Raw genomic sequence first — 27,747 nt, forward strand, 5'->3', positions numbered from 1 at the left:
AAGGTGGAACAGTTTTTCTGCGAAACCTGTGCTGTGCATTGAATACAAAATGTGTCCCATTCATCATTCCACCAATACCATCCCAGTTCCAAGACCCCATCCCCTGTGGGAGGCTAGACCACCTCAGAGTCGGCAGTTCTGAGCACTGGAAGACTGGTGTCATCTTAGCTAAGGTGATTTTAATCATTTGGAGTTTGGGGCTTAAAACTGTAGGAGGAAGGAGAGAGAATGTAGAGCCTAACTCTTTTCCAAGCCCAGTAGTGTGTCCTGTCCCTTACCTCTGTTTCTCTACTCTTCTGCAAACATCTTTTGGAACACAGAATGCTGTCAAAATAGTTCTCATGAAGGATTTATCAAACTTCTGGAGCCTGAAGATCAAATCTCCATGACACATGAAATAGGGAGAGAGATACAGGTTGTAGGATTGGGTTTTGTTACAATTTTGTGATTCTGGTCTTTGGCCTGACTAGTGTCACTGACAGTAGGGTGGTGAGTGAAGGAGTACTCCCTGACCCTGGGTTAGATTTGATACTTTAGCTTTGTTGCTATTTTTATTTGTTTTAACCTTTCTTTGGGTTCAGGGTGTCCTAGACCATGGAGACTACTGAAGGTACTTTACCTTTGGCATATACTTTCACTTTTGGAGAAGTTTAAGAAGTCATTGTAATCAGAGAAAATGTCTTGTCCTGCAACTTGTTGGTTACATAACCAGAAAGTTCTAAAAAGTATCATTTGCAATGGAGCTAAATTCTTGCATTAACTTTTTGTCCTATAGACATTTCAAACTCAACAGATTCAAACTGAACTAATTATCTCTTGCCTCCTAAATTCAAATTCAAGCTTCTTATAAACTTATTAATGTTGAGGGCCTGGCCACCCTTTCAGTAACCCAATTTCTCAACCTTAGTTCCATTCTTGGCTCCTCATTGTCTCACCATACGTGTTCAATAAAGAATCAAATCTTATTTCTATAACTATCATCACCCTAAATAAATCCCTTGTCCACTATCACCTAGCTTATTGAAATAATCATCTAATAGTCTTTTTGTTTCACATCTTTCCTCAGTTTAATTGTTTTTTTTTCATTCAGTAACCAAAATGATCTTCATAAAATGTAGGTTTGACCATCTAACCTCTATAATTAAACTTCAATAGGTCCCTAATGTATTAATAGTATTAAATATAAAATCCTCAGTTGTCATTTAAAGGTTTTTACAACCTGATCACATCTTCCCTTTCCAAACTTCTTATATATTACTCCCTTCTATGCTCCCAGCTATGCTGGTCTATTTGCTCTTTCTATATACATGATATCCTTTATCTCCTCGCCTTTGCATTGACTGCCCTCTCCTCTGCCTTCATATGTCTGAATTGCTCTCTCTTCTTTTACTTTGGAATCCCTGATTTCCTTCAAGATTTAGTTCAGTGGCTACTTTCTGCACTGAATTCTTATGCTTTGCCAGCTGCTAGTACATTCCTCTCCAATGGTTCCCCTTATCAATTTGATATACAGGATGTCCCAAAAACATTTAGATAGTTTTAAGATTTAACATCTTCAGAAGTATAAATTTTACAAACACTGAAAAGTTTGGAATATTATTTACAGCTTTAAAATATTGATTTTTCTAAGTAAAAGTTCAGCATAACTACCTTCTCCATCTCATTCCAGTCAATTTCCAAACTTTGTATTTCTTTTCCCACAATTCTTTCTCCTAAGTCCCTCAGAATTGTCCTGGATCATTGCATTGCTGCTAGTAGAAAAGTCCACCCAATGGCTTTCTTACTAATTTCTTACTTTCTTACTAATATCTTTTCCATATGTTCTAGTTCATTCATGAGGTGAGGGTGTATCTCTCTCAGGACCCTATAGAGGTGGTCTTTGTAATCCTTGCTCCAGGATGGGCTAAAACTAAACAGTCTTCTCATCTTCTCAGGGTTAGTTTTCTCTGCCCGTATGTGCTCATAATCTTCATTGCTGAGGAATTGGCTGTGAAGTCTGTCAAGGATTATGTCCACTGACGTTACCCGAGAAATTATCTGGTTCCTGTGTTGATCAACAAAGTGAAGCTCTGGAAGAAGAGAATAAGGGAGAGATTGGTGGGGCCTCTGGTTCTGACAGAGGTAGGATTATCTTAATGTAGTATTAAATAGTTCCAGTCATTCCCGTGGCCTCCTCACTTTGTTTCCATTAAGTTTAGAGCCGTGGATCCCATTCATCCATCCCTTCATCCATGCTACTCACTGATGTGATTGAAATTAACAAAGGGCAAACTGAGGCAATTCATTGAACCAGATAACATTTGTTAATAGATGCACACTACTTGTCAGTCAAAGGGTCTATGGCTTTTTTGTCTGGCTAAAGGACCAGAGCCAAAGGACAGCTTCCCTTTTATAGCTTTTGGGGGGTACAGAACAAAGAACAGAATGGGTTAAGTGGCATCATAGGACTGAGGGCAATCTGATTGGTTACAGAGCTGAGGCACAGGGAGCAACATGATTGGATAGAAGTTTGGAAATTGGGTTGCAACAACCCCCTCCTTCCTGAGACTAAGAAGTGCACATTTTATGAGTCGAGGTGCAGGACTAAAGCCTTGACTGTTTTTGTACAGCAAACCAGACATTTTCAAAGGATAGCTTGGTGGTTTAAAGATATTAGACCCTTCACCCTGGTATTCACATGCATACCCTAAGGATGTTAATTCCCTAAGGCAGGAATAAATCAGTGTTGGGGACAACTGGGTAACTCAGTGGATTGAGAGCCAGACCTAGAGATGGGAGGTCCTGGGTTCAAATATGATCTCAGACACTTCCTAGTTGTCACCCTTAGGCAAGTCACTTAACTCCCATTGCCCAGCTCTTACCACTCTTCTACCTTAGAAACAATACATAATAAGACAGAAGGTATAGTTAAAAAAAAAAAGAATAAGTTGGTGATTAGCAGGAGAGCTGGATTTTTTACAAACCAGCTGAATTCTGAACCAAGTTCAGAAACAAAAGAATCATGACTTAAGCAGTTACAGGACAAAAACACTTGTCAATAGGATCAATAAGAAAATGATATAGGGGCAGCTGGGAAAAACAGTAGCTAGAGCACCAGGCCAGAGTCAGGAGGACCTGGGTTCAAATCTGATCTCAGATACTTCCTAGCTATATAATCCTGGGCAAGTCACTTAACCCCAATTGCATAACCCTTTCTACCTTAGAATTGAAACTAAGAAGGTTCTAAAAAAATGTTACAGTATCAATTTTATCATCCTCATCTACCCTTCAGGCTTTTGCTCCTTCAGGTCCTTCCTTAAACAGTTCCTATAGTAAATAGGTCAATTTGAAATGTAAATAACTACAGACTGAAGACCACCAAGCCTTCTCCCTATGATGTGCCTGAATCTGAATCTTCCCCCAGCCCTGATCCACTTAGCTCCAGAGTTATGGCTTGGCTCTATATTCCCTTCTGCATCACTCTAGACTCAAGAACCTGGCCTTTCTAGACCACTTTATGTCTCTCTAGATGTCACAAAGGTCTGCATGCAATTTCATGCTATAAAACTTTAATTCTGCCCAAAGATTTTCTCAACATCACCCTGTTTATGACCTGTTATGACTATCTTTGGTCATTTATGAGTCTTCTTTTCTCCTAGACCCCTGATAGTCAAATTGTAGTCCAAGCCGATCTGTTTCTGGTGTCTATAAGACTGAAGATATTCCCTACCTGTGGTAGCTGGAGAGATTGGGGCACAAACTGTTCCAACATCTCCTGGGAAAAAGAAAGAGGAAATGAAGTATAATTCAATTTTCTGACTGATGTCTGGTGCTCCTAGGACACCTAGTCTTGGTGTGGTAAAGTGATGTTCTGACTGCAATGGACCTGGAGGAGTGGGGAAAAGAGAAGGGACCTAATGGAAGGAGGTCAGAGGGTGCAAATTAAGTTGTCATTCCCATCCTACAGATTGATATTAAAGACTAAATAAAAAGAAAAGGCCATGGTAACTAGGACCCCAATTTCCATGAATTGTGCTTTTCATCATGGGCAGGCAATATAAAGCAGTAAAACATTTCTAGAGTGAAGGGCTTTATTTCTTCATTGGTGTTCTCAGTAACACTCAGAAAAGTACCATGTTGCATAGATATTAGTGATATAACTAACTTGATCCTCCCTATGTGTTACCATGAAAGGTGAGATGAAGTTATTTTCCTGTTGATAGGTCTCTTGATCTTAAAAGTATTAAAATGGGATGAATGAAAAACACAAGAGCCATTCTTCAGATGGTAAAGTTCATTCCCAAGTTAGTAATAAGTAAAAATGGGACCCTTTACTATTAATGACCACATACCTCCCCTTCTTTCCTCAGTACAGACCTTCTAGTCAATAAACATTTATTAATCACCAACTATGTGCTAGGCACTGTGCTAAGTGTTGGGATTATAAAAAAAAGAGGGAGAAGACAGTCCCCACCCCTCATAATCTAATGGAGGAAACAGCAAATGACTGCATACATAGAAGCTTTCTACAAGATAAAAAGGAACCAATTAACAAAGGGAAATTACTAGAATTAAGAGGAATTGGGAAAGCCTTCCTGTGAAGAGTATAATTGTAGTTAGGACTTGAAGGAGCCAGGGAAGCAAGGAAGGAAAGCATTCCAGACATGGATCGCAGACAGAGAAAATGCCTATAGCTAAGAGATGGAGTATCTTGTTTAAGAAACCATCATGATACCAATACATGACAGAGAGTAAGGCATAAGGACATTGGAAAGGTGGTGGGGAGAAGAGGATGGTGGCAGTGGTTAGATTATGAAGGGCTTTGAATGCCAGAGGATTTTGAATTTGATCCTGGAGGCAATAGGGAGCCTCTGGAATTTGAATAGAAGGGTGACATGATCAGACCCTCCACATTAGGAAGATCACTTTGGTGGCAGAATGGAGGATGGAATGGAGTGGAAAGAGACTTGAGGCAGACAGACCTACCAACTAGCAATTGCAGTAGTCTAAGTTTAGGTGGTAAGGACTACACAAGAGTGGTGGCTGGATAAGAGAAGATGACATAGTTGAGAAATGTTGAAAGGTGAAGACCTTGGCGACTGATTAGATACAAGGAGTGAAACATAGTGAGAAGTTCAGGATGACTCCTAGGTTGTGAGCCTGAGGCACTAGGAGGCTACTGTTGACTTCCACCATAAGAAGGAAGTTGTGGAGTGGGGTGCTTAGAGGGAAAGATAATTAGTTTAGTTTTGGACAAGTTGAGTTTAAAATATCTATCATCTATCCAGCCTGAGATTTCTTTTTTTGTTGTTGTGTTTTTTTTTAATATCTTTTCATTTAAATTTTTTATTTTATTTATTTATGTTTCAGTCTGAGATTACTGAAAAAAAAAATTGGACATACAAGATTAGAGGTCAACAGAGGGATTAAGATAGGGAAGGCAGATTTGGGAATAATCAGCATAGAAATGATAATTAAGTCTGTGGTAGCTGATGAGATTTCCAAGTAATAGAACACTGTTAGTACAGATGCTTATACTTATGAAGACATATTTACACACACACACACACACACACACACACACACACACACACACACACACACACACAAAGTATCTTACCTGATCTTACCAATGTCCCCCAGACCACTGTCCCCTTTGGGTCTCTCAAATCCAAACTGATTATCTCCTTCACATTGCTGGTGTAAATCTCAGAGAAAAACTGACATTCCCCAGCACTCTGGTAGCAGAGTTCTAGTTCCTGGAGGGAAAAAAAAAAACCCAACAGTATTATACATTACAGGTTATCAGAACAAAAACAAATCAAACCAAATACGGCAGGACAGGGCCATACCTTTAATATTAAGGGATTACATTTTAAAAATCAAATTAGATGTTTACTTCAAAATTATTTTAAAGTAATTCAAATCCTCATATCAAGTTAGTTAAAGTAAGATAGATGGATGGAGAGATAGAGAGATGGACAGACAGACAGACAAATAGATGGATGGATGGATAAATAGATGATAGACAGAGAGAGAGAGAGAGAGAGAGAGAGAGAGAGAGAGAGAGAGAGAGAGAGAGAGAGAGAGAGAGAGAGAGAGAGAGAGATAAGATAGATTAGATAGACAGATATTCCTAAAAAGCTTAGGAATCATGTCAGGGATGCATACTGAGCGACACTGAATTCACTTAGATTTTGAATGAAAGTTATTTTTACTGCAGGATGTAATCAAATAGTCACTTACTGTAGGCATTATTTCCAAGTGTTTTGATCCAGATACTAAGAAACGAGAGCCAATGTAGAGTGGGGTTACTGGAGATGGTTTATGCAGACGTAAAAAGTGGAATTTTGCCTCTTCTTCATCAATAGCCTGAGGAAAGACCAAATTTCAACGTTAGAATTCCCTGTCTATCCAGGAGAGCAACCAAGAAGGCAATAATTAATGTCTGTGTCTGTGTGTTTATTATTAAGATGGGGTTGTTATTTCTTTAGGCTCTAAGTATGTTTTGTTCTTTTATCCTTAGGACAATTTAAGCTTACCTTCCTTATTGTGCAGTCACTGGGGATCAGATAAAGGTGGAGTGTGATGTCCTCTGCCCTTAGACGGAAGTAGATCAGAGTAGTGGAATAAATGGGAATGAATCGAAAGGTAGAATGCACAATTCTCAGCAGAACTCCCATGGGAGAGAAGCTAGGGTTTTCCAGGATGGCATGGGATGATTCCATTCTTGTTGGATTCTCTAGGACCATTCCCTCTTCTTTAAAGTGGGCAATTTTGAACAAAGAGATATCAACTTTTCCTCCTGTTGGAGAATTTCAATAAAAATTACTTCTCATTTCTCCTTTCTTTATATTTCCCCTAATATTCACTTTCTTTGTGTGACTTCTATGGAGACAAGATTCTGTACTCTGGATTTAAAAAGCATATCACAATAGGCCAAATTATCCCATGGCATTTTTATCTGAGCAAAGTAGTGAGATTCTTAGTTGACTCTTCCAACCTGACATATACAAACTGATCTTTTTCACCAACTCTCCTCTTCTCCCTTTTCCTGCATATAAGAGATGATGGAGACATGAGAAGGTATTAAATACATGTGTTCTCTGAGCCATCAATCTCTATTTAGAAAGAAGATTCCTGGAGATATGGTTATTCAGCTTCTACTTTTAGATCTTGTTGAAGAAATTGTCATCCATTTTTAGCTACAGTATGGCCAAATTGTTTCTTTTGTTGGTTACAAAGAAGTATATGGGAGATATCATCTGATACTCAGGAGTAAACAAGAATCATATGGGGTGAGCAAAGTAAGACATCTGTTTTGAAAACAAAATCAAAACAATATGTGTTTGAAGGAGGTGGAGTCCTAGAAGGGGGAGATATGGGACAATGAAATTGGTCAAATTAACACATATAGAGAGCCATTCATAGGATTAACTCAAATGTTCAAAGTAGACCACTGAAGCTATCAAAAATCAGTGGGAACTTCACATGAATGTAAAATATTAATTGATTATTAAATTTAAATTAAATGAATTATGGATATTACATAGGCAAATAAGCATATCATCTTTTTTTCCCTGGAGAGTCCCCAGAGGCATTTGGGCCTGAAGTGACTGAACTACTCATATTTGAGTGTCCTAATAAGTTTCTAGAAGTAAAATGAAATAGGAGACATAGAATCTAATAGTCCTTCAATCTTAATTCCAAAGCATTAAGGGAGAAGGAACTAAGAATCCTTTGAGGTTCCTATTTCCAATTTTTAAGAGCTCTAAAGGTTATTATGTTTTTCCTTATGCTGAACTAAAATCTGCTTATTCAAGCATAAGTCCCAGGACTGAAAATATCACTGCATTTGAAATTGACTGCACTTGAATTATATTCCACATACTGTTACTACTTTCATGATTTCAGGCAAATTATTTAATTTCTCCAGTCTTTGCTGAAGAAATTTTTTCCATTTTTATTCTGTCCTTCCCTATCTCCATGCTTTTTGCTCCTATTTCACGGCACATTTTCATGTTAAAAAATCTTAAAAAGCATGAGAATAAACAAGCTTTTCCTTAATATGATAGTATCTATCTAAAATCAACAGTTAGCATAAATTGCATTAAAAGAATATTTGAAGTCTTTTCAGTAAGGTTGGAAGAAAAGCAATGATGTCCATTGTCATTATTTGATATACTTAGTATTTATATTTAACTTTAAAGTTTACAAAGGACTTTAAGTATATCTCATTTGATATAATTCTAGAAATGCTAGCTATAGTCATTTCTTTCATGAGATTTGAGATTTCACTATCCTATGGAACACTCAGTGGGGAAATTTCCTCTACCAATATAGATCAACAATTGTTCTGTTACTTAAAGTCAGGAGAAAGATTATTTATAAAGTTAAGGAGTTATCCTAGATAATCTTTAAGATTTCTTTCAGCTCGAAATATTATATTTTCCTAATGCTGTTGATAATCAAGACTTCTCTCTTTACTTATCCTGAAGGAGAAAATCCTGTCCTGAAGTTTTATCGATCTATATGGTTATTCTCTAATTCCTGCTAAAATCACAATGAACCAAATTGAACATTTCCTACATCAAAGATTATAGAGAATATTTAGAGTTTAAAGGAAACTTAGCATTTAAATCAACTTTGCCCACAAACTGCTTTGCTTTTGGACTTCTTTGTTTCAGTTCATGTGGCACTATTCTTTTCATTACTGGTGAAAAAAAATCATGGTCAAGTCATCCTGCTACTTCATTTCCAATGTCCAGTCATCAAGTACTATTCTTCTTTTGAAAAAAAATTCAATGTGTTCTCAATTTACATTTATACAAGCTTATTTCCATTTTTCTGGATTACTGCAATAGCTTTCTAAGTGGCAGATTTACCCTGCTTGCACATCTATTAATCTATTAATACTCTAAATAATTACATAGCATCTCTTTTAGGAACATAGTGTACCTATTGAATATGGAATCAATTAATTAATGTTCATTGATTTGAATTCATTCATTTTCCCTATGTCTTTTTTGCATTATGCATCAAGAAGAGCTAGAGGAATAGGTGGAGAGAGAGAGAGAGAGAGAGAGACAGAGAGACAGACAGAGAGAGAGAGAGAGAGAGAGAGAGAGAGAGAGAGAGAGAGAGAGAGAGAGAGAGAAAGGAAAGATGAGGACAGGAGAGAGATTATTTAATGGAATGAGTACATTTTTGATTGAAAGGAAAAAACTACATAGATAATCCTTATGTATTATCATAGGATATAGGTAGAGTCAGGTTTATCCTTTAAAGAAAGGAAATTAGCTAAAGCTATAAGCTAAAAGCAAATTTCTTAGTTTTTGGCATCAAAATGAGAATGAGTACAAAGGGAAATTGAGTGCCTAAAAAAAAGGATGTAATAATAACTGCTTGAATAATGATTGACAATTTTACTCCTAAGAATCATACCTGTTTTACAAAATTATCACCAAGTTAATATGCTTTAATACAATATTTCCTTAATTTTTATTTTGTTTGAAATAATAGGTAATAGCTAATAACACCACACCATAAATTGTGTGCAATTGACTCTTGGTACTTAAGTGTTATGTCAGAAGAGTGAAAGCTCTGTCAATTTCTACCAACCTGATCTAGTATTATTCTAGCAAGATCTGCTTTTTGATGATAAGTATAAGTTAAGTTTGGAGAAGCTAATCACCACTAGCTAATGCTATAAGGAAAGCAGGAACAGGAGCTACTGAAAAGAGGAAGGTTCCAGAATTCTGGAATTGTGAGAATTTGGCTTTTGACTGGTAAGAGTTGAATCTAAGGGTGACAGTGAGTCTAGCTCCTTGGATGGACCTCATGAGTTGGACTAGTCTCCCTCTCTTGTGACTGTATCCCTTTATCCAACAGCTGTTTCCTGTGTCCCCATAGGTGTATCTTGTGGCTGATAGAGTGCTTTCCAACAGAGCTGCTCAAGACATCCAAGTGCAATCTGTCAGTGAAACCTTTCCTTTGAGCCCTGTTCCTGCTACCTTCAATTCCTTACCACTTTTATATATTAACTAAGGGAGATTTAATTTAGCTAGTTGTAGGAATTAGATTTGTAGGTTGAGAAGTATTAAATAGTTTAGTTATCAACTTGATTTTGGGCGGAAAGATTATTTATAGTATTTAGATAGATCATCCCAATACCCTTCCCTTCCTTCCCTTATCTTAAAATAAACTATTATTTTAATTATATATATATACATATATAGTTTCAGTATAATATTTCACTAATCACTAGTTAACTGGCCAATCAAACAATGTACTTATTCCATTAATTGACTGTGATATGTTAACTGTTGGTGGTAAAGCAGGTGATGTTAAGAATCTGCAGGGATTTACTTTAGGACTTCATAACTTTTTTTTTTTATGATGTGTTCTAGTCTATCAGTTTGGTGAAAATCATGGACCCCTTATCAGGAGTATGATTTTAAATGCACAAAATAAAAGGCATAAAATTTCCAAAGAAATCACTTATGTTGACTAGTTATTAATATATTTACATTTTTAAAAGTTTAGAGTTGAAAATAAGAACATCTGTTTAGAGGGCTGCCTAACAAGAGACAAACTGACCCAGACTGGAAAAACCAAGTAGGTTTCAAAATTTATGTCAGGGAGGCAGCTGGGTAGCTCAGTGGATTGAGAGCTAGACCTAGAGATGGGAAGTCCTAGGTTCAAATCTGGCCTCAGACACTTCCTAGTTGTGTGACCCTGGGCAAGTCACTTGACCCCCATTGCCTAGCCCTTCCCACTCTTTTGCCTTGGAGCCAATACACAGTATTGACTCCAAGAAGAAAGGTAAGGGTTTTTAAAAAAATTTTTATGTCAGTTAGTATTGGAAATGGATCTGTGAGTAGCTGCTCTTTATCTAGCTTGAATAAGATAAGAAAATCATCTCAAAAACAAAAACAAAGAGAAATATGATCTCCTAAATATAACAATGGATATAATACTGTTGTTCTGACTTTTATTGTTGAGGCATAGAACAGTGAATTAACATTTGCTACTATCATGGAGGCAATCCAGCACACCATACCAAATAAGGATTTCTATGGTTTCTAGACACTACTGTTTGCAAACGATACTGTTTTTATTTCATTAAATACTGAAAACAATGCAAAGACTCCTAAATTAAATCTCTGAGTATTTAAGATTTTCACCTAACTGTATATTAAAGAAAAAAATCAAGTGTATAATACCTATTTCCATGACAATTATATTCTTCCCTTCTTTCTTCTTTCCTAAATTTGATCAGTTGGGGGTGGGGATAGATAGAACAGACCATAGAAGGACACATTATTTTATTAAAAGCTTATTACTTGAAAAATAAAAATTAAATTTTAAAAATTAAAGAATTCACAGTCTATGTTTTGTAAAAAAAAATACTTGATCTTATTCTCATCTTGGTTTTTTTTTTTAATGCCATAACTTTTTATATTCAAGTTACATATCCATGTTGACCTTATTGTGGTATATAAGCTAGGTTTTTCTAAATTTCATTCCTACCAAATGGATTTTCAGGATCCCCAATTTTTCTTTCAAATAGAAATTTATTTCCCAAATAATTTATGTTCTTAGATTTACTGAACAATTAGGTTTTTGAAAATAATCAATAGTTTATGTTTCTAAATTATCTGTTCTTTATCTTCTTCCCAGTCTGCTTTTTTCTTTCAAACTAGTACAAAACAGATTAGATGATTATTCCTGACAAAAGAATACTATAAATATGATTTGAGGTTTGGAATTACTATTCCCAAATTATTCCTACTTCTGAAACATCACTTTCCCTTAGTCTTTTGTTCTTCTAAATAAGATTATTTTTTCTAACCCTGTAAAGAATCCTCTTGATGTTGTTATTGGCATAGCCCTAGACCTGTATATTAACTTAGGTAACTATTATTTTAATTGTTATCTTGGCCTGGTCATGAGTATATTCCTACAGATAGTGAAGTAATTCTTTGTTGTCTTTATATTTTGCAATTGTATCTTAATGTGTTGGATATACCTAGGTAGATTGACTGAAAGATATTTTACATGTTTTTCTAGATATTTTAATAGAATTTCCCTTTCTCATACTTCCTCTTGGATCTTGTTATTACTATGTAGAAATGATATTGATTTTATGTGTTTATTTTATATCATGCAACTTAATTAAGGCTATTGTTTTGGACAGTTTCTTTGTTGATTCATCTGGAGTTTTCTAAATCATCATGCCTTCATCAGAGAGGAATAATTTTGTCTCCTATTTGCAGGATATGCTACTTTGGGTTGAAACTTGAATTCTTTTCCTTTAAGGGATGTACTATTCCATCCTCTTCTCTAATTTCTCAGAACTATGAAATGATCATGTCTTGTTAAAATTAATTTTCTTGTATATTTGAGGGTCTGTTCTCTAGTTCCTTGAAAAAAACTTGTGTCATTGAAATTATTAAATTTGACTGCTAAGTGTCTTGAAGGTTGAAATGCATGCAAGTTCTATCTCTTCCCTCCCTAAAATGATCTGTGGATTCTCTTAATGTTTTCTTGTTTGTATTCAGAAGTTCTTGACAATTTTAGTGAGTTATTTCCTGCATGTAACATTTAGATTTTTTAATTTGCTATGTTCTTTGGGGGAAACCTATCATACTTAAGTTACTTATTCCTATTTAATATCTTCTTAGATTCAATGTAGGGGAAGATGTTAGGATAATGATGATGATGATTATAATGATAATGGTGTCATATACGCAGGTCAAGAAAATAGATCTCATAGAATTGGTTTGTCCATGCTCAGTGAAGTAAGTGTCAATAATCATCCATTTAGATACACATGCTATCTATGAAATTATATTAGTAATCATTATCTTTATGACCACTATCCTATCTTTAATCATCACTATATTTTTCATCTTTATCATCATCATCATCATCATCATCTTCTTCACTTTAATCATTACCACCACCACTTCCAACATGATTATCACCAAATATTTAGAACATACTGTAGAGTGAGGTAGACAGCTTTTTATTCTGCAATCTGAGTGGTGCTTATGTAAGTTTTTGTTTCTCTTAGTATCTAGACAAGTTCTTAATTGGATATAGTTTTTAAGCCACTGGCCACACATTAATTTACCTGATTATTAAGATTATAGATGCACATGTTGTTGTGTCTTGCTATCAAATATTAAAATAAGATTTTTACTCTATATCTTTTACCTTGGAGATGCACAAAATGAGGGAGATGCACAGAAGTCACAACCCCAGGATCAACTGTGATATGAAACAGAGGGCCAGCGATCATCCAGCTTTGCTGCTGAATCCAATCTAAGTGCTGATTCCAGGTACCAAATTCAATATCAACAGTCACTTCACTTCTCACATCAAAACCAAGTCCAGTATAAGGGCAGTGGTAGAAGCCAGCCATAGATAAACGAACTCTGGGAAGCAAAAAGAGATAATGTCATGGTAGAATAGGAAAAGTTTCAAAGGATTCGCAGTTTGCATAGTAGGCTATAAGCAGTACAGTTTCTATACATTTCAATTGCTTATTTTATCCCTTATCAAAAAAGAACAAAGAGGAGAGTCCCATATTTGCAGAACAGTGAGAGAGCACAAAAGTCTAAGGCAAATCTGATGAGGAAATAATACTATATATTTATAATAAGCAGGAACATCAATCACTTAAATGAAACATCAACTAATCATTTAGGAAAAGAAAGAATAGATGAAGAAATGGGAGGAGAAAAGAATCAAAGGGAGGAGAGAAGAGGAAAGAGGAGAAAAAAGGGAACACCCTCGAGATTGGGATAGGGCTATTACATCCTCTTTCTGTGAGTCACAATGTGTGAGACGCCTTGGGACAGAAAGAAATGAAGAGACTGCTGGCTCTCACTTGTATATGTTTCTCTTCTTGTCTATCCATTCAGGCTCTACTGGTCCATTTGGTCCCAGGAACAGGCACTTCTCCAGATCTAACTGTTCTTCTTTCAAAGGGTCAAAAGAGGCTAGTAAAGAAGTCACTTCTGCCTCTGTTTGTGGGGTAACTTCTTCTGGAAATAATTCAGGAAAAGAAGAAACCTGATTTTCTCAGATTCACAAGGCATAATAGTTTGCTACGCTGCTATCATCCCTGGTCACAACAGCAAACCCATTAGAGTTATAGAGTACTCAACAGTCTCTCAGGTAATATGAGCAGATGATACGGTATGAACATAGCCACATTAACTTTTGTGTTTCATCCTAGTTGGGGATCTTGGATCGTTAAACAAAAAAGAGAAGTCTTACTCCTATTCATTCACTTTGGACCAGGAATTATTTTCATCTCTATGACACTGATGACCACAATTGGTGTCCTTCATGGCAACTTGTTTCTAAGAGCTTGAAACAGCACACACACACACACACACACACACACACACACACACACACACACACACACACACACAAAAGATGCAAGGTAGGGAAAACAATTTAAAGACAAATCAAAAGTTTTGTGGGGAGATTCTAGTCATTCGCTCTTTTATAACACTGTCCTCAAGCCAAACTATAAGGCTGCCACCAGCAAAATTGCTCTATTTACAGTAATAAATATTACAAGATTCTTCTCTTCAATCTTTCCTTATAATGTGAAGAATTAGACTCAGAGAGAAGAAAGGGTTGTATATTGAAATAAAGAAGAAAGGACAGAGGAATGAAAAGTGTGGTAAGAGAAAGGGAAGACTACAGGATCAACGGATTCTGAGTTGCCCTCTCCTGCAAAAGCCAGGAGATTCAGAATTCTTCTATAATCAGGAAAAGGGCTTTCTTACAGTACAAACCCAATCTTTTTCCTTCTCCCTGTGTCTCCCCAAAGAAATCATTGGACAGCTTTCTCACCTAATATTCTTATGGATGTACCACTACTTTATAGGGAAATGACAACTTTAATACTAATCAGCTTCCTTATCAAAACAGCTCATTTTATCTTGGCATGTGCCTGATTCCTTCCATATGCAAAATTATTGTTGGTTCCTATCTCAGTTTCATGGTATCGCCTGTATCATTTTTATTGAGGACTCAATTAACTCCCAGTTTTGGTAGGACTTTTGTTTCTCTAGTCTACCATCTTTATTCATATAAGTAGGTGTTACTAATTGCCTTCTATAGGTTCTGGATAAGTACAAGGGTAGATGCAATATAGGAAACAAATAGAAATAAGAAATGATCCCTGCTCTTACTTATTAATTAGTAGGGATCAACACAAATACTATATGCTATATATATAAATATATATGCATATATATATATAGTAAAAGGATGCCTTCTCTAGTATAGAAAAGGAGGGAAGAAGATAAATACATGAGAAATTTAATGTAAAAACAAAACAATTTAAATGGAAAAAAAAATTCGTGTGGATTCTATGAGCCTGAACTAGGATAATAGCCTCCCCTGGAAGTGAAGAGAAAAGAGCATATAAGAGAGATTTTGGAGAGCTGAAATCAATACAACTCTGCCAATGTCAATAAACTAGCATTTATGAAGCATCTAGTAGGTACCAGGCACAATTCTAAGAGCTTTACAAATATTATCTCATTTGTTCCTCATAAAAACTTGGGAGGTAAGTGTTATTATTATCCTTATTTTATAATGGAGGAAACAGACACGTAGAAGTTAAATGAATTTGTCCATGGTCACACAGCTAGTAAATATTTGAGGCTGAATTTGAACTCTAGTCTTGCTGACTTTAGACCCAGTGCTTTACCCCTGCCCTACCAGAACTGTCATTCTGTGGACAGTGAATAGAGAAATTTTCTGAACCAAAAGGTTTATATAGGAGAGCCAATGCTGAAAGGAAAGGTTGGGGACAGTTTGTTGAAGAGCTTTTGAGTTTTATTCATCAGTGATAGTAGCAAGAGAGTGACAATATCAGAGTTAGATGAATCTGTAAGTATTGGTATGATATTATTAAAAGAAAAGGAAAAGAGGAGGTTGTTACAATAGCTTACAATAAAGCGGTGAAGATCTAGACTAAGGCTCTCATTACCTGGTTCGAACCTCTGATGATCCTGTGGTGAATTCTCATATTCCTCTTCTTTCATTTCAGAGTCAGGGATTATCTCTACATTTTTCCTATAAAGAAAATAGTTCATCAAGGTTGACATTTTGTTTAAGGGGGAGGAAAGAGACCGTCCTAGTATTGGAACATAGTCACTGGCCCTGGAGCTCTCATGTGGTCTCCTATGTCATTAGCTAGGGAAGGTCCCTCAAGGCTCCATGAAGTGAGACCTAAGGTTAACTGAAGCTAGAAAAGAATTTTTAAAGGTCATTTAAATTGACAAAGGAATGAGTTTAGGCAAGGGGCATAGCGTGTGCAAATGTGCAGAGATGGGAGATAGCAGAATGAGATTGGAGAACAGCTAACTGAATGGTTTGGAAAATAGAAGACACAATGGGCAGTAATATGACATGAAAGGCTGTGAGTGTACTTTGGAGCCAAATGGCATACAGCCTTGAACTCCAGGCTAAGAACTTTATATTTTATCCTAAGAAAAGTGTGGAATGTTGAAGGTTTTGAAGCTAACGTGTGGCCTGGCCAGACATGTATGCTAAAATCATTTTGGCAGCTCCTAACAAAGTCTGGAGGGGAGAGTCACTGGATGAAGAGAAACCACCAGCAAGGCTGTTCCAGTAGTCCAAGCAAGACACCTTGAGCAAAGTAGCAAAGAATGGGATTGATAAGAGGGACTATGGTATAAAAATTGATAAAAACACAGTGAATTGCATGTGGGAGAGTAGAGGGTTTTGAGGATTTAACTTAAAATATTTCAGTTGTAATTACTCATCAATTCAATACTTATTAATGGTCGTATTTGTAGGAAAGAATTATAGGCACTAATAAGACTCGAAAAATAAGTAGCATACAGTATTTGCCATCCAGCAGCTCAAAGTTTAGCACAAGATGACATATTCACAAACAACTATAATACAATCTAGCATGAGATAAGTTTAGGCCAGTTTAGTGTACAGTCACTAGAGAACTGGATTTGAAGCCAAAAGTCCTGGGTTCAAAATATCCTGTTGTGGGGCAGCTGGGTGGTTCAGTACCTACAATCAAGAAATCTTGGGTTTAAATGTGGCCTCAGACACTTCCTAGCTATGTGACCCTGGACACATCACTTAACCCCAGATGTCTACCCCTTATTGCTCTCTTCTGCCTTAAGGTCATTACTTAGTATTGATTCTAAGACAGAAGGTAAGGATTTAAATATACATGTATATAGTTTAAATTATATATATTTTTAAACCCTTACCTTCTATTTATCTAAGTATAATATACTACTATATTATACTCTATATTACTAGAGATAATATAGTAATAAATGTATTTATATTTAATAATTTAATTTATTATAATTTATCACATATAAACTATTTGATAATTAATAAAATATATTTATATTATTACTGTCATATATAGTAATATAATATAGAGTATGATATATTGACATATATCTTGCTGATGTTTACTCCCCCTATGAACTTGGATAAAACACTTTACCTACTTGGATCTCAATTGTTTTATCCATAAAATGAAGGCACTGGACTAAATGGCCTCTGAGGTCCGTTCTAACTAATGATTTAGTCTCCTAAGTGCACAAAGGGAGGTAAACAGTATGATAAGAGTTGAGAAGAGATATTCCTTACAAAGTACTAGATTTAGATTTAAAAGACCTGATTTTGAATCCTTGCCCTTCCACTTACTCCCTGTGTGACATTAGGAAAGTCACTTTCTCACATTATTACCTTCTCAATGGAGGGGAGGATGGAAATTTGGAACTGAAATTTAAATAAAAGGAAAGTCATTTCTCTTCTTACTATGTCATTATGAAGGGGCTGGATTTGATGGTATCCAAGTTCCTTCTACCTCTAAACCTATGATCCTATGGTCTCCTTTTCTTCTATCCTTTCTATCTTTTTTTCAAAATATAACTCTGCCCAATGACCTCAACAGCCTAATCTCTGAATGATCTGCTTCTTAAATTCTATATTTTTCATAATCCCAACTCATCTCTTTAATTCTACATCTCATTCCTTCCCTCTTTTTCTTTTGTCTCCTTCCCCCTGGGCCTTCACCAATTCTTACACTGATTGATTCTTCCCCCTCTTCTATGGCTATTCAAATTGCAGTAATCCTTTAAGTACTAGCTCAGGACCCATTTTTTTTATGAACCCTTCCTTATTTTCCTACCTCTCTTCTCTAAATTTGTATTACAATGAGTCAGCACAACAGTGCCCTTTCTTTCAATATTTTTTTCCATGAATGTTAATGTTGTATTCCTCCTCAATCACCAATTAGACTAAAATTCCTTGATGCAAAAAGTAATGTTTTTATTTATTTTATTTTTCACACAATGTCTAGAATAGAGCCAAGTATAGAGCAGATGCTTAAATGGCAGTCACATTTTAGAGTGCCTCAACAATTGAAAAGCACTTTCTTCATATTTCTCTTTGAGGAAAGCATTATTATTATCATTATCCTCATTTTGTAAGTGAGGAATCTGGATTTAGAAAGGTCAGGTGTCTTGTCCAGCATCATGTCTTCATTATTGCCATATTAATTTTGTTGTTAATAAGAGGAAGAATCAGATCCCAATGGGAATAAATTTCCTATGCCAAACCTGATGACTTTATAGTTGGAAATTAATATGCTATTTGGTTGCTGGATATGAAATATTATAAGCTTTTGGAAAAGAGGATGTTGTTTCTTAAGATCACAAAAGCCAGTAAGTCTCTGGTGGATGCCTCATTCTTATCAACCTTTCTTAAAAAGTTCCAAATGTAATTGTCATTTTTTTAAAAAATACACTTCCTCAAACAGATCAGAAAGTGTCCTATTGCCATTCCTGGCAATGAGGCACCAAAGCAAATGAGAGGACTTAAAATTTCAGTTAGTGCTTAGCTTGGTCTCTATGATACAGGGTAGCTTCAATATGATGGATGTTCTTGCTTGAGACTGAATGGGAGGGACTTTTTTGATAGTCTTTATTTTCCTGACTACAATCTCCAAACGCTTGTGACATCCTTAGGAATGTCTTCAGAGATAAGCTTCTTTTGAAATATTTGATCTGTGGTCACAATTCCAAAAGAATCATAGGACTAGCCATTAAGTTCACTTCCCTCAGTTTGTAGATGCAGAAATGGAGGCACTGACAGGCTAAATGACCAGTGGCATACCAGCAGGAAGTTAGTGCACACATTTCTTATCTTTGTATGCTCAAGTCATTAGTAAAAACTCATCAAGGTCCTGCTCTGCCAAGTACTGCGCCAGCAATCTAGAGCAAATATTTGTTCAGCAAATTTAGAGCAAAAAATATTGTTGAATTGAATTGTGGTCTCATGCATGTCTTTGATGTATATCAATGTATTGACATATGTTTGTGTGACTGTAAATGACTAGATATTAGTATTTTCTAGTGGGTGTTTGTCAAATATCACATGAAAAACACATACAAGAAATTCTTCATCTTTGGTAAATTTTCAAACTCTTTCTTCATTTCTTCACTTAATTCAACCTGATGGAACCTGTGGAAATATAAAGAAAAAAAGTCATTTTCCTTGTTCTGATCCTAGTGGGATCCCCTTAGTCATCAGTTACAAAGACCTCCAGAGTCAACCATAACCAGCTAAAGCCCTGGAACCAGCCCAGTCCATGCTGGAAAGAGGAAAGAAAAACCTCAGACATATATGAACCACTTACATTTAGCTCCTCCACTATTCCTATCTAGAATAGATCTAGATTGGGAAGAAGGAAAAGGAGGTAAATAATAATAGGGAGGGTTAGTTAAGGGAGGGTCTAATCTGAAGCAAAACAGACTCTAAATAGGATACTTAAAAATATTTATAGCTGTGATTTTTGAGGTTTGAGGTTGAGGCAAATAATTGGAAATTAAGACAAAGTATCAATTAGGAAATGGCTAAATAAGTTAAATAAATGCGACAATACTAAAGTGTTGTGATCAATGATGATGGTTTCAGAGAAACCTGAGAAAACTTGAGATGAGCAAAACCAGGAAAATGGTTTAGAGTGTGACAGTCTTATAAAAAACAACTACTAATATTGGCTACATTAATTTTATTTGTACAAAACCTTTTGAATTTAATGTACTCAATATTATCCAATTTATATCTCAAAATGTTTTATAGATCATTTATAAATTCTTCCCCTATCCATAAATCTGATATATTCCCTGTTCTTCTAATTTGCTTATAATATCTCCCTTAATACCTAGGAAAGTAATATTAGGGAAAATTTTGTATAGGTTGTTTTTTAAAGAGGTCTCATATGTAAAACATATAGAGAACTTTGTCAAATATATATGAATAAAAGTCATTCCACAATTGCTAAATGGTCAAAAGATATGAACAAAGTTTTTGATGAAGAAATCAGTTATATATAACTATGAAAAAATGCTAAATTATTGATTAGAGAAATGCAAATCAAAACAATCCTGAGATATACCAGATATTGGTTAAAAAGAGGGGAAATGACAAATATTTGAGAAAATGTGGGAATTGGGGGCACTAATACACTGTTGGTGGAACTGTGAATTGATCCAACCATTTTGGAGAACAATCTAGAATTATTCTCAGAGTAATAAAACTTTGTATATCTTTGGACCCACAGTATCACTATTAGGATTATTTCTTAAGGTGATCAGTGAAATGGAAAAGGACATATAAGTATTCTAAAATATTTATAGCAGCTCTTTGTGATGGTAAAAAACTGGAAATTGCAGAAATGTCTATCAATTGGGGAATGGTTAAACAAGCTGTGGCATATGATTGTGATGGAATACTACTGTGCCATAAGAAATGATGAAGAGTTTAATTTTTGAAAAACATGGAAAGACCTACATTAAAAATTATGAAAAATGAAATGAGCAGAACCAAGAGAACATTATATATAGCATCAGAAATATTATTTGAAGAATGAGCTGGGTAGCTAGTAATTCAGTGGATTGTGAGCCAGGACTAAAGATAGGAGGTCCTGGTTTCAAATTTGACCTCAAACACTTCTTAGCTGTGAGACTCTAGGCAACCCACTTAACCCCAGTTGCCTAACTAACCCTTTTGGCTCTTCTGCCTTGGAACCAACAGACAGAATTGATTGTAAGGCAGGAGGTAAGAGTTTAAAAAAATCTATTATACTTCAGCTGCACTAACCATTGGGGATGGGGGTAGAAATGATGATTTTCAGATAAAATTACAATATAGAAATCATATAAAGAGCCAAGTAGGGAAATTACATTATGTATAAAGGAATCACAAATAGTGCTAGTGCCTTTCCTCTGATGTATTTCCAGCTTATCCTACAAAAATTGTTTCTGTGTAGTTGTTTATATGTTATCTTCCCTGTTAGACAGGAGCTCCTTGTGAGCTTTTGCTTTTGTTTGTAATCCCAGCTCTTCCCATCCCATAATAGCCACTTAATAAATATTTGGTCATTGCCTGAGATTGGATATATATATATATATACACATATATATGCATGTACATATATCACTAAGATGGGGAGGGAGAGATACCACAAGATGAGTTGGGTCATGGGATCTCATAGGCTACAGAAAAACATGAGCAGCTTTTTAATCAGAGAATGACAATAAAAAATATTTTTAAGGAGATTAGCCTGGTAGCATGACATAGTTTGGACTAAACTTGTAAAATATAGAGGCAGAAGGCCACAAGAAATTCTCCCATGTGACCTGCTCACTTGTTGGGATGGTTCTTGGGAGAAACTGATGATGGATGTCACTGTTTTTGGCCTGATATTGGGTTTCCTGGGTAAGGGTTTCTACTCCAATACCTTATGAACTTCCTTCCTGAGCAAAAGGGAGACTCACCTCAGAGTATGCAGTTTACAGTTAGGGTGCATTATCTCTTTGTAAACTATCTTCATTAATCTGTCATCCGGGAAACTGCCACTTAATTCCAACTCGATCAGGCTTTTCTTAAAAAGGAGTACAGAGATAAGTTCCTTCCATTGAATGAGGATGTGGGGAGAATTGTACATCCTTAAAAAGGACACAAAGAAATGATTAGCATTGGTCCTTAGCACCTATGAAGAATGACTCAAACACATTTCAAAATTTCCAGCTTTTTTCTTTAACTATCAACAAGTTTAACCTATACTTCTTTCCACAGGCCTCATCAAGAAAGGAGTGGGGCCCAGAGTGAAGCAAAGTGAGTGGGTGGCCAGAAGGAGAATATGGAGCTAAGCAAGTGGCATATTATAAATTACTTTAAACATGGAATCACACAGGACCCACCCTTACCAAAGGAAATATTAGCACTGAAGAAGCTAGAGGACAATTCCTCCATTTATGCATATTGCAACCATTCCATTCATACCTTTTCTTTCTTCTGTTTCCTCCCAAAAATCCTCCAAAGAGGATCTGCTCAAAATTCAGAAGTAAAAATGTCAGGATTGATTAGGAAACATGAATGAGGAGTGTTTGTTAGATGAGCTAGAAATGTTTTTTTTTTTTTCAACTAGGCGAACTGAATGGTTTTCAAGGCTTTGAGTAAACCAATCAGCAACTTTTATTATGTGTTTATTATCAGACAGTGCATAGAACGCTGAGAAAACAAAGGTAAAAGAGAAATATTCCCTGCCCTCCAAGAGTTTACATTCTAATTTGAGGTAGGGAGAGACCATGAACATTCAAATGAAATTCAAATTAAGAAACCACTTGGAACCTTGTGTTTTGGGTGAGAATATTGGGAGGGAGGGGGAGAACAGGAATCAGAAAAAACCTCATGCAGAAGGTAGCTCTTAACCTGAGTCTCAAGGAAAAGGTATTTATATAGTCTAATCAAGGTGAGAAGATCCACTTTGTTTGTTGGTTTGGGGAGGGGTTCCTCTCTTAGTAGGATAAGAAGTCCACTTTAATCTATGGTTTAATCTTCTAATTTTCCCTGATCTCCATTTTCACTGCCATATTCAGATTCCATTAAATTATGTTTCCTGCCTAGGTCACCAGTCAGAGTTACTTAGCCTTTGACCCATCTTCCCTTCCCTGGAGGAGGCTCATTATTTAATTACCTTCTGCCTTTTCCTTTTTTGGAAGAAAGATAGCTCTAACTTTCACTGGGGCCAAGAAAGTTATAATGAAATGGAACGATGGGGTTTCATTTCTTTTACTGAGATATTAATGATTAGGCCTTTTCATAACCAAAATATGACAAGAATATTTGCTCTGTAAACAGTGAATAACTAGTAAAGAGTAGAATTATGATAAAAGAAGAGGAATGGTATAGCTAGAAATGTGAATTTCTTAAGATAATTTTTCATAAAATTGCTCTAAGATAGCATTTTTAATGTTAGGATATAGATAGAAATTTTCAAAAAGTAATGAATATAAATTAATATAATTCATATATAATATGAATATAATTTATTACATTTTAGGTATGTATATTGCATATACATATATACACATACATATTTTCTATAATTTTATGTACTGTAAATATGATATTTATAATTTTGTCTGTGTATATACATACTGGGTAGTTAAATAGCACAGTTGGTAGAGTGCTAGACTTAGAGTCAGAAGGACCCGAGTTAAAATTTGGAACATATTAAGCAATCAATAAATGCTTACTCATCACTTGAGGAATAAACCTGGCGTACAAAGAAACTTTCCAAAACAAACCTAGTGATCAATACCTACTTTTGAGGAAAGAATCAAGTTAGACACCTAAGCACTTTCAAGACATCCCTTGGAATCTTCCAAGGAAAATGAGGTAAATAGGCTAATTTTGTTCCCAGAATTCAAAGGAAAAAAATATGCTTACAAAGTTCGACTGATATGCAGATGTATGTTCACCAAATTGTAGCATAACTTAATGCAGAATATAGAGACAAGGATATCTTTTGATGTGTGAAGATTCAATCTCATACTTTGGAAATATTTCATTGTCTTCCTCACCAGTTCCTCCTGTCGTATCTCATATAAACACTGAAACAATTCCAAAGGATCTGGGTGCAGCAGAGGATTTATCATTCTTTGTATGTTGCTTTCTAGAATCATCCATTGTAGTAATTCTGCCTTCCCTCTTTGTATCGTTGGGTAAACGAAATTTCTATCCAGCTGTCTCATAGTCTCTTCATTCAATAGTCCAAAAAGGAAATTCATAATGGAAACCTCAGAGTCTGATTCTCTAGTCTGTACCAATAGCTCTATCACATCCTTCACAGCAAAGGCAGGATAATCCCTTTCTTCTCTCTTTTCTTCCAGCACATAGAACATGGCAGCAAAAAACTCCAGGAATCTCCCGTGAATGAAACTGTAGCAGTTTTCCTTGTCCTTTTTCTCAAGAATGTACATATTGAGAAAAGAATCATCAGATACATCTAACCCATGTCTTTTGAGGTCATCTTCATTAAATGTAAACTTCCCAGCCCATACTTCCTCTGCAGCCAAGGAGCACAGGCGCCTCAGTTGGAGGTCATGGTGCTGACTTGAAGAGCTCCCATCATGGGATAATCCAAAAGAAAGATAAGACACATAGAGATCTGTGGTGGTTTGGGGTAACAATACAGGTACTTCTCCTCTTTCCATCTGTTGTTTCAGGCAAGTACAGATAATCCAACACTCCAGGGGGACAGAACACTTCTCTGACAAAGTGTCACTGACTTTTAACAAATCGAGGACTTTCAGCACCTTAGCTTCACTTTTGAAAAACTTAGAGATATACATCTCAATATTAGCTTCAGTGAATCCCAGGACTTCTACACAATTTGGATCATCTATTAAGCACCTGAATCTCATCAGAGCTGAGCTCCGTGTAGCTATCAGTAAAGATGACCGAGGAAATATTGTTTTCCACAGTAAACTTCGCAGAAGGACAGGCACTGGACACTTCTCCTTCCAGTGATGACATAGTTCAGGTTCAGGTTCCACAAAAGGCCACTTCACTTCATCAAAACCATCAATAATAAAAAGGAGTTGTTTGGGATTAGACATAATTGCTTCTATGGGTGCTTGGAGGTCTGGCCAATCTTTGGAAATCAGATCAACTAAAGTCATCTCTAATGTAAGGTTTACTGTCTTACAGTTCACATAAATAACATTTTTAAATCTGTCCTGAAAGAGGTCTCCCTCTGCCCAGTCTAGCATTATCTTTCTGGTCAGTATTGTTTTCCCAATTCCAGCACCACCACATAGCACAACAGTCTGTGGAACATATTTCCTCTCATCAGACCCAAATAATTCTGACATGTCAATGATGTGTGCTTGCTTTGTCATGACTGAGACAGGTGTATTTTTCCTGCATATATTCTTCAGTTCTTTGTACTTATGGAGAAGCATAAGGGGTACGAATTCCTTGTTTAAGTCTCTAAGATTTCCAAGAGAAGAGGAGCTACCATCCCAAGTGAGGCTGAATTTCTCTTTCATTCGGTTTATATATTTTCTTCTGTTACCTATAATAGTGAGAGAAAAAAACATGAAAAATGTAGCTTCCTGAAACCACAAATTAATATATTCATGTGTGGACACCTGAGAAGATGATTGGAAACTGAGGGAAAATGAGTAAGGGAGAGGGAGACAAAGGAATAAAGACTCAGAAACAAAGAGTTAAAAAACATGGGCTCCATCATGCTTGCTCCTCTGATGGTATTGAGAGTGATCTGCACATGTCTCCAAACTTTTATTGGAGAATTTAGGAATGTGGAGTGGGAGGTAACTGATGAACATATGACATGGCCATAGGTTTTGACATTGTCTCAATTGACAATCACGTAATCAAAGAGGAGGTTAATTGAACATGTGACTTGGTAAGGAATGTGGTCTAACATGGAAGTAGCTAGTACCTTGTGGCAGCTAATGCCCTGCCCAGGAATTCTTTTGACCTTTGGACTGAAGATTTAGAAATACAATGATCAATAAGTAACCTGACCATGTGTCTGGTATATAAGTACTTAGGTTACAATATCAATACATAAATTACACTTTCAAGATGATAATGTACCTGAGATGCTATAAAAATGCAAGATCTCCAGTTTTAGAGAGTTAACTCTAATTGGGACAATTAGAGTCCTTAAAGTAAAAGTGTATACTTGGCACCAAAGTCTTTAGTGGCATTAAAATTATTTTTTTATCTTCATTCTCAAACCTCCATGTCTTGAGTCAAAAAAAGTTATCTAAATAACTTTTAGAGGAAACTATTGATTGTCCCTGATCCCATAGAGATATAGATAAATTTTACTGACACTAATCAGACAGAGGTCATTTTTATTTTTTCAGTAACTATATATGTATGTGTGTGTGTTTTTATTTTCCCAATACGAGGAATCTTCTTGAATAATGGTGTGGAGCTACATAGAGAGGTATCCTGGGATGTTGCCTTCAGTTTTTCTCTTTTGGATAGTGGAAAGTAATATGGGAATGTGAAAGGGACATCTGAAACCTAAGCCTTAGTTGCATCTACTTGAAAAAATAATTAACATGCAGAATATAGGGTTCTCACTGTTTTGGGTTATGTGAACAACAAGAGGACAGATCAGACATTTTCTCTGATTCCCATGACCTTTCAAACCACCTCAAACTAGAAATTATGTGCCAAAGAAAAAAGCAGTTTCAGTTGTTTTTTAAAGAAACACACACACACACACACACACACACACACACACACTGATTTCCCTCTTCTTTTTTCCAGTGCAATGAAAAATGCTTCCTCCAAGCTATGGAAGTTTGTCCATTCCTTGCAATCAACCTGGCTTCAGCTCCTCAGGAATAAAAGCCTACCAGGGGCTACAATATGCAGCACAAGTGCTTCAAAGTTCTGACTTGCCAGTGCTTGGGAAAATAGTCTATGAACTGCCAGAAACAGGCCAGAGAATTGAGAAACAAAAGTACTAAGCAGGTCACCAGGACAGAACAACTGTATATGTGGGGCTGTGCAGCCTGAGGATTATAAATAAATAAATAACCAAAAAGTACACAGCTGTAGCCAGTTCTGACCATCAAAAGTAAGTTGGGCCAGAGACCTAGGTTTATGAACCAGTGAATTGTCCTAAAACTCCTGTGTAGGAGGAGGCCGAGATACTATGGGAACCAGCACCCTAGGAAAGCAGTCAGGAAATGAGTGATAAGGGAGGAAAAAAGAAAATAAGGGAGTAAAAGACTAAAAAATAGATCAAAGATTTCAGGAAAAAGAAAATTCAAGACCTTGAACATAAACAGATAAAGCAACAGGAAAAACAGAAACCACAGCAGGAAATATGGTCTCCTAATAAACGAATTCAGGTTCACATGAAATAACGCCAAAAAATAAATGAAAATGATCCAAAACTTGATGTGAGGGGACCCTGTGGAATTTAAGGAAGACACAGAATTGTAACATTTTCTGAATGGTTTAAAAGAATTCTCACCTTGGAACATGATGTGTTGTTTGGTTTGGCTTTTTTTTTCACTCCTCTTTCCTCTCCTCTTAGAAGGCCCCCTTCAGCATATCATTCAAACTCCCTCTTCAAATCCTGACTAATATAGTCAGGAATAAACCACTGAATTTTGAGAAGGGAGAAGAAAGGCATTCTCTCTAGCCTGGGCCTCAGTGAGTCCCTCCCCTATATTCACTTCCCCAAAGCACCAGTGTTGGTCATTACTAGAATCAGTATTATCAGAGTCAAATCATAGAGTTGAAAGACACCTGAGAGATAATTAGTTCAAAGTCAACCTAAAGCATGAATCTTATCCCAAGGAACCTAATCTCTGCTTG

General features: G+C 36.0%; 1 protein-coding gene across 1 annotated transcript; it reads right to left on the minus strand.

The window, feature by feature from the left end:
- Window positions 1–1,347: 1,347 nt before the first annotated feature.
- On the minus strand, window positions 1,348–27,747 carry NLRP1 (NLR family pyrin domain containing 1). The gene is made up of 12 exons (XM_007491177.2): window positions 27,401–27,747; window positions 23,821–25,450; window positions 21,864–22,034; window positions 19,456–19,545; window positions 16,007–16,092; window positions 13,877–14,033; window positions 13,201–13,421; window positions 6,522–6,784; window positions 6,226–6,351; window positions 5,600–5,738; window positions 3,710–3,754; window positions 1,348–2,069 (listed from the first exon to the last, which is right to left on the minus strand). The coding sequence occupies exons 1-12, from the start codon at window positions 27,408–27,410 to the stop codon at window positions 1,792–1,794; spliced, it is 3,216 nt and encodes a 1,071-aa protein (XP_007491239.2). The 5' UTR covers window positions 27,411–27,747; the 3' UTR covers window positions 1,348–1,791.

The sequence above is a fragment of the Monodelphis domestica genome, chromosome 4 (genome assembly GCF_027887165.1).
Source record: "Monodelphis domestica isolate mMonDom1 chromosome 4, mMonDom1.pri, whole genome shotgun sequence".
Taxonomy (NCBI): Eukaryota; Metazoa; Chordata; class Mammalia; order Didelphimorphia; family Didelphidae; genus Monodelphis; species Monodelphis domestica.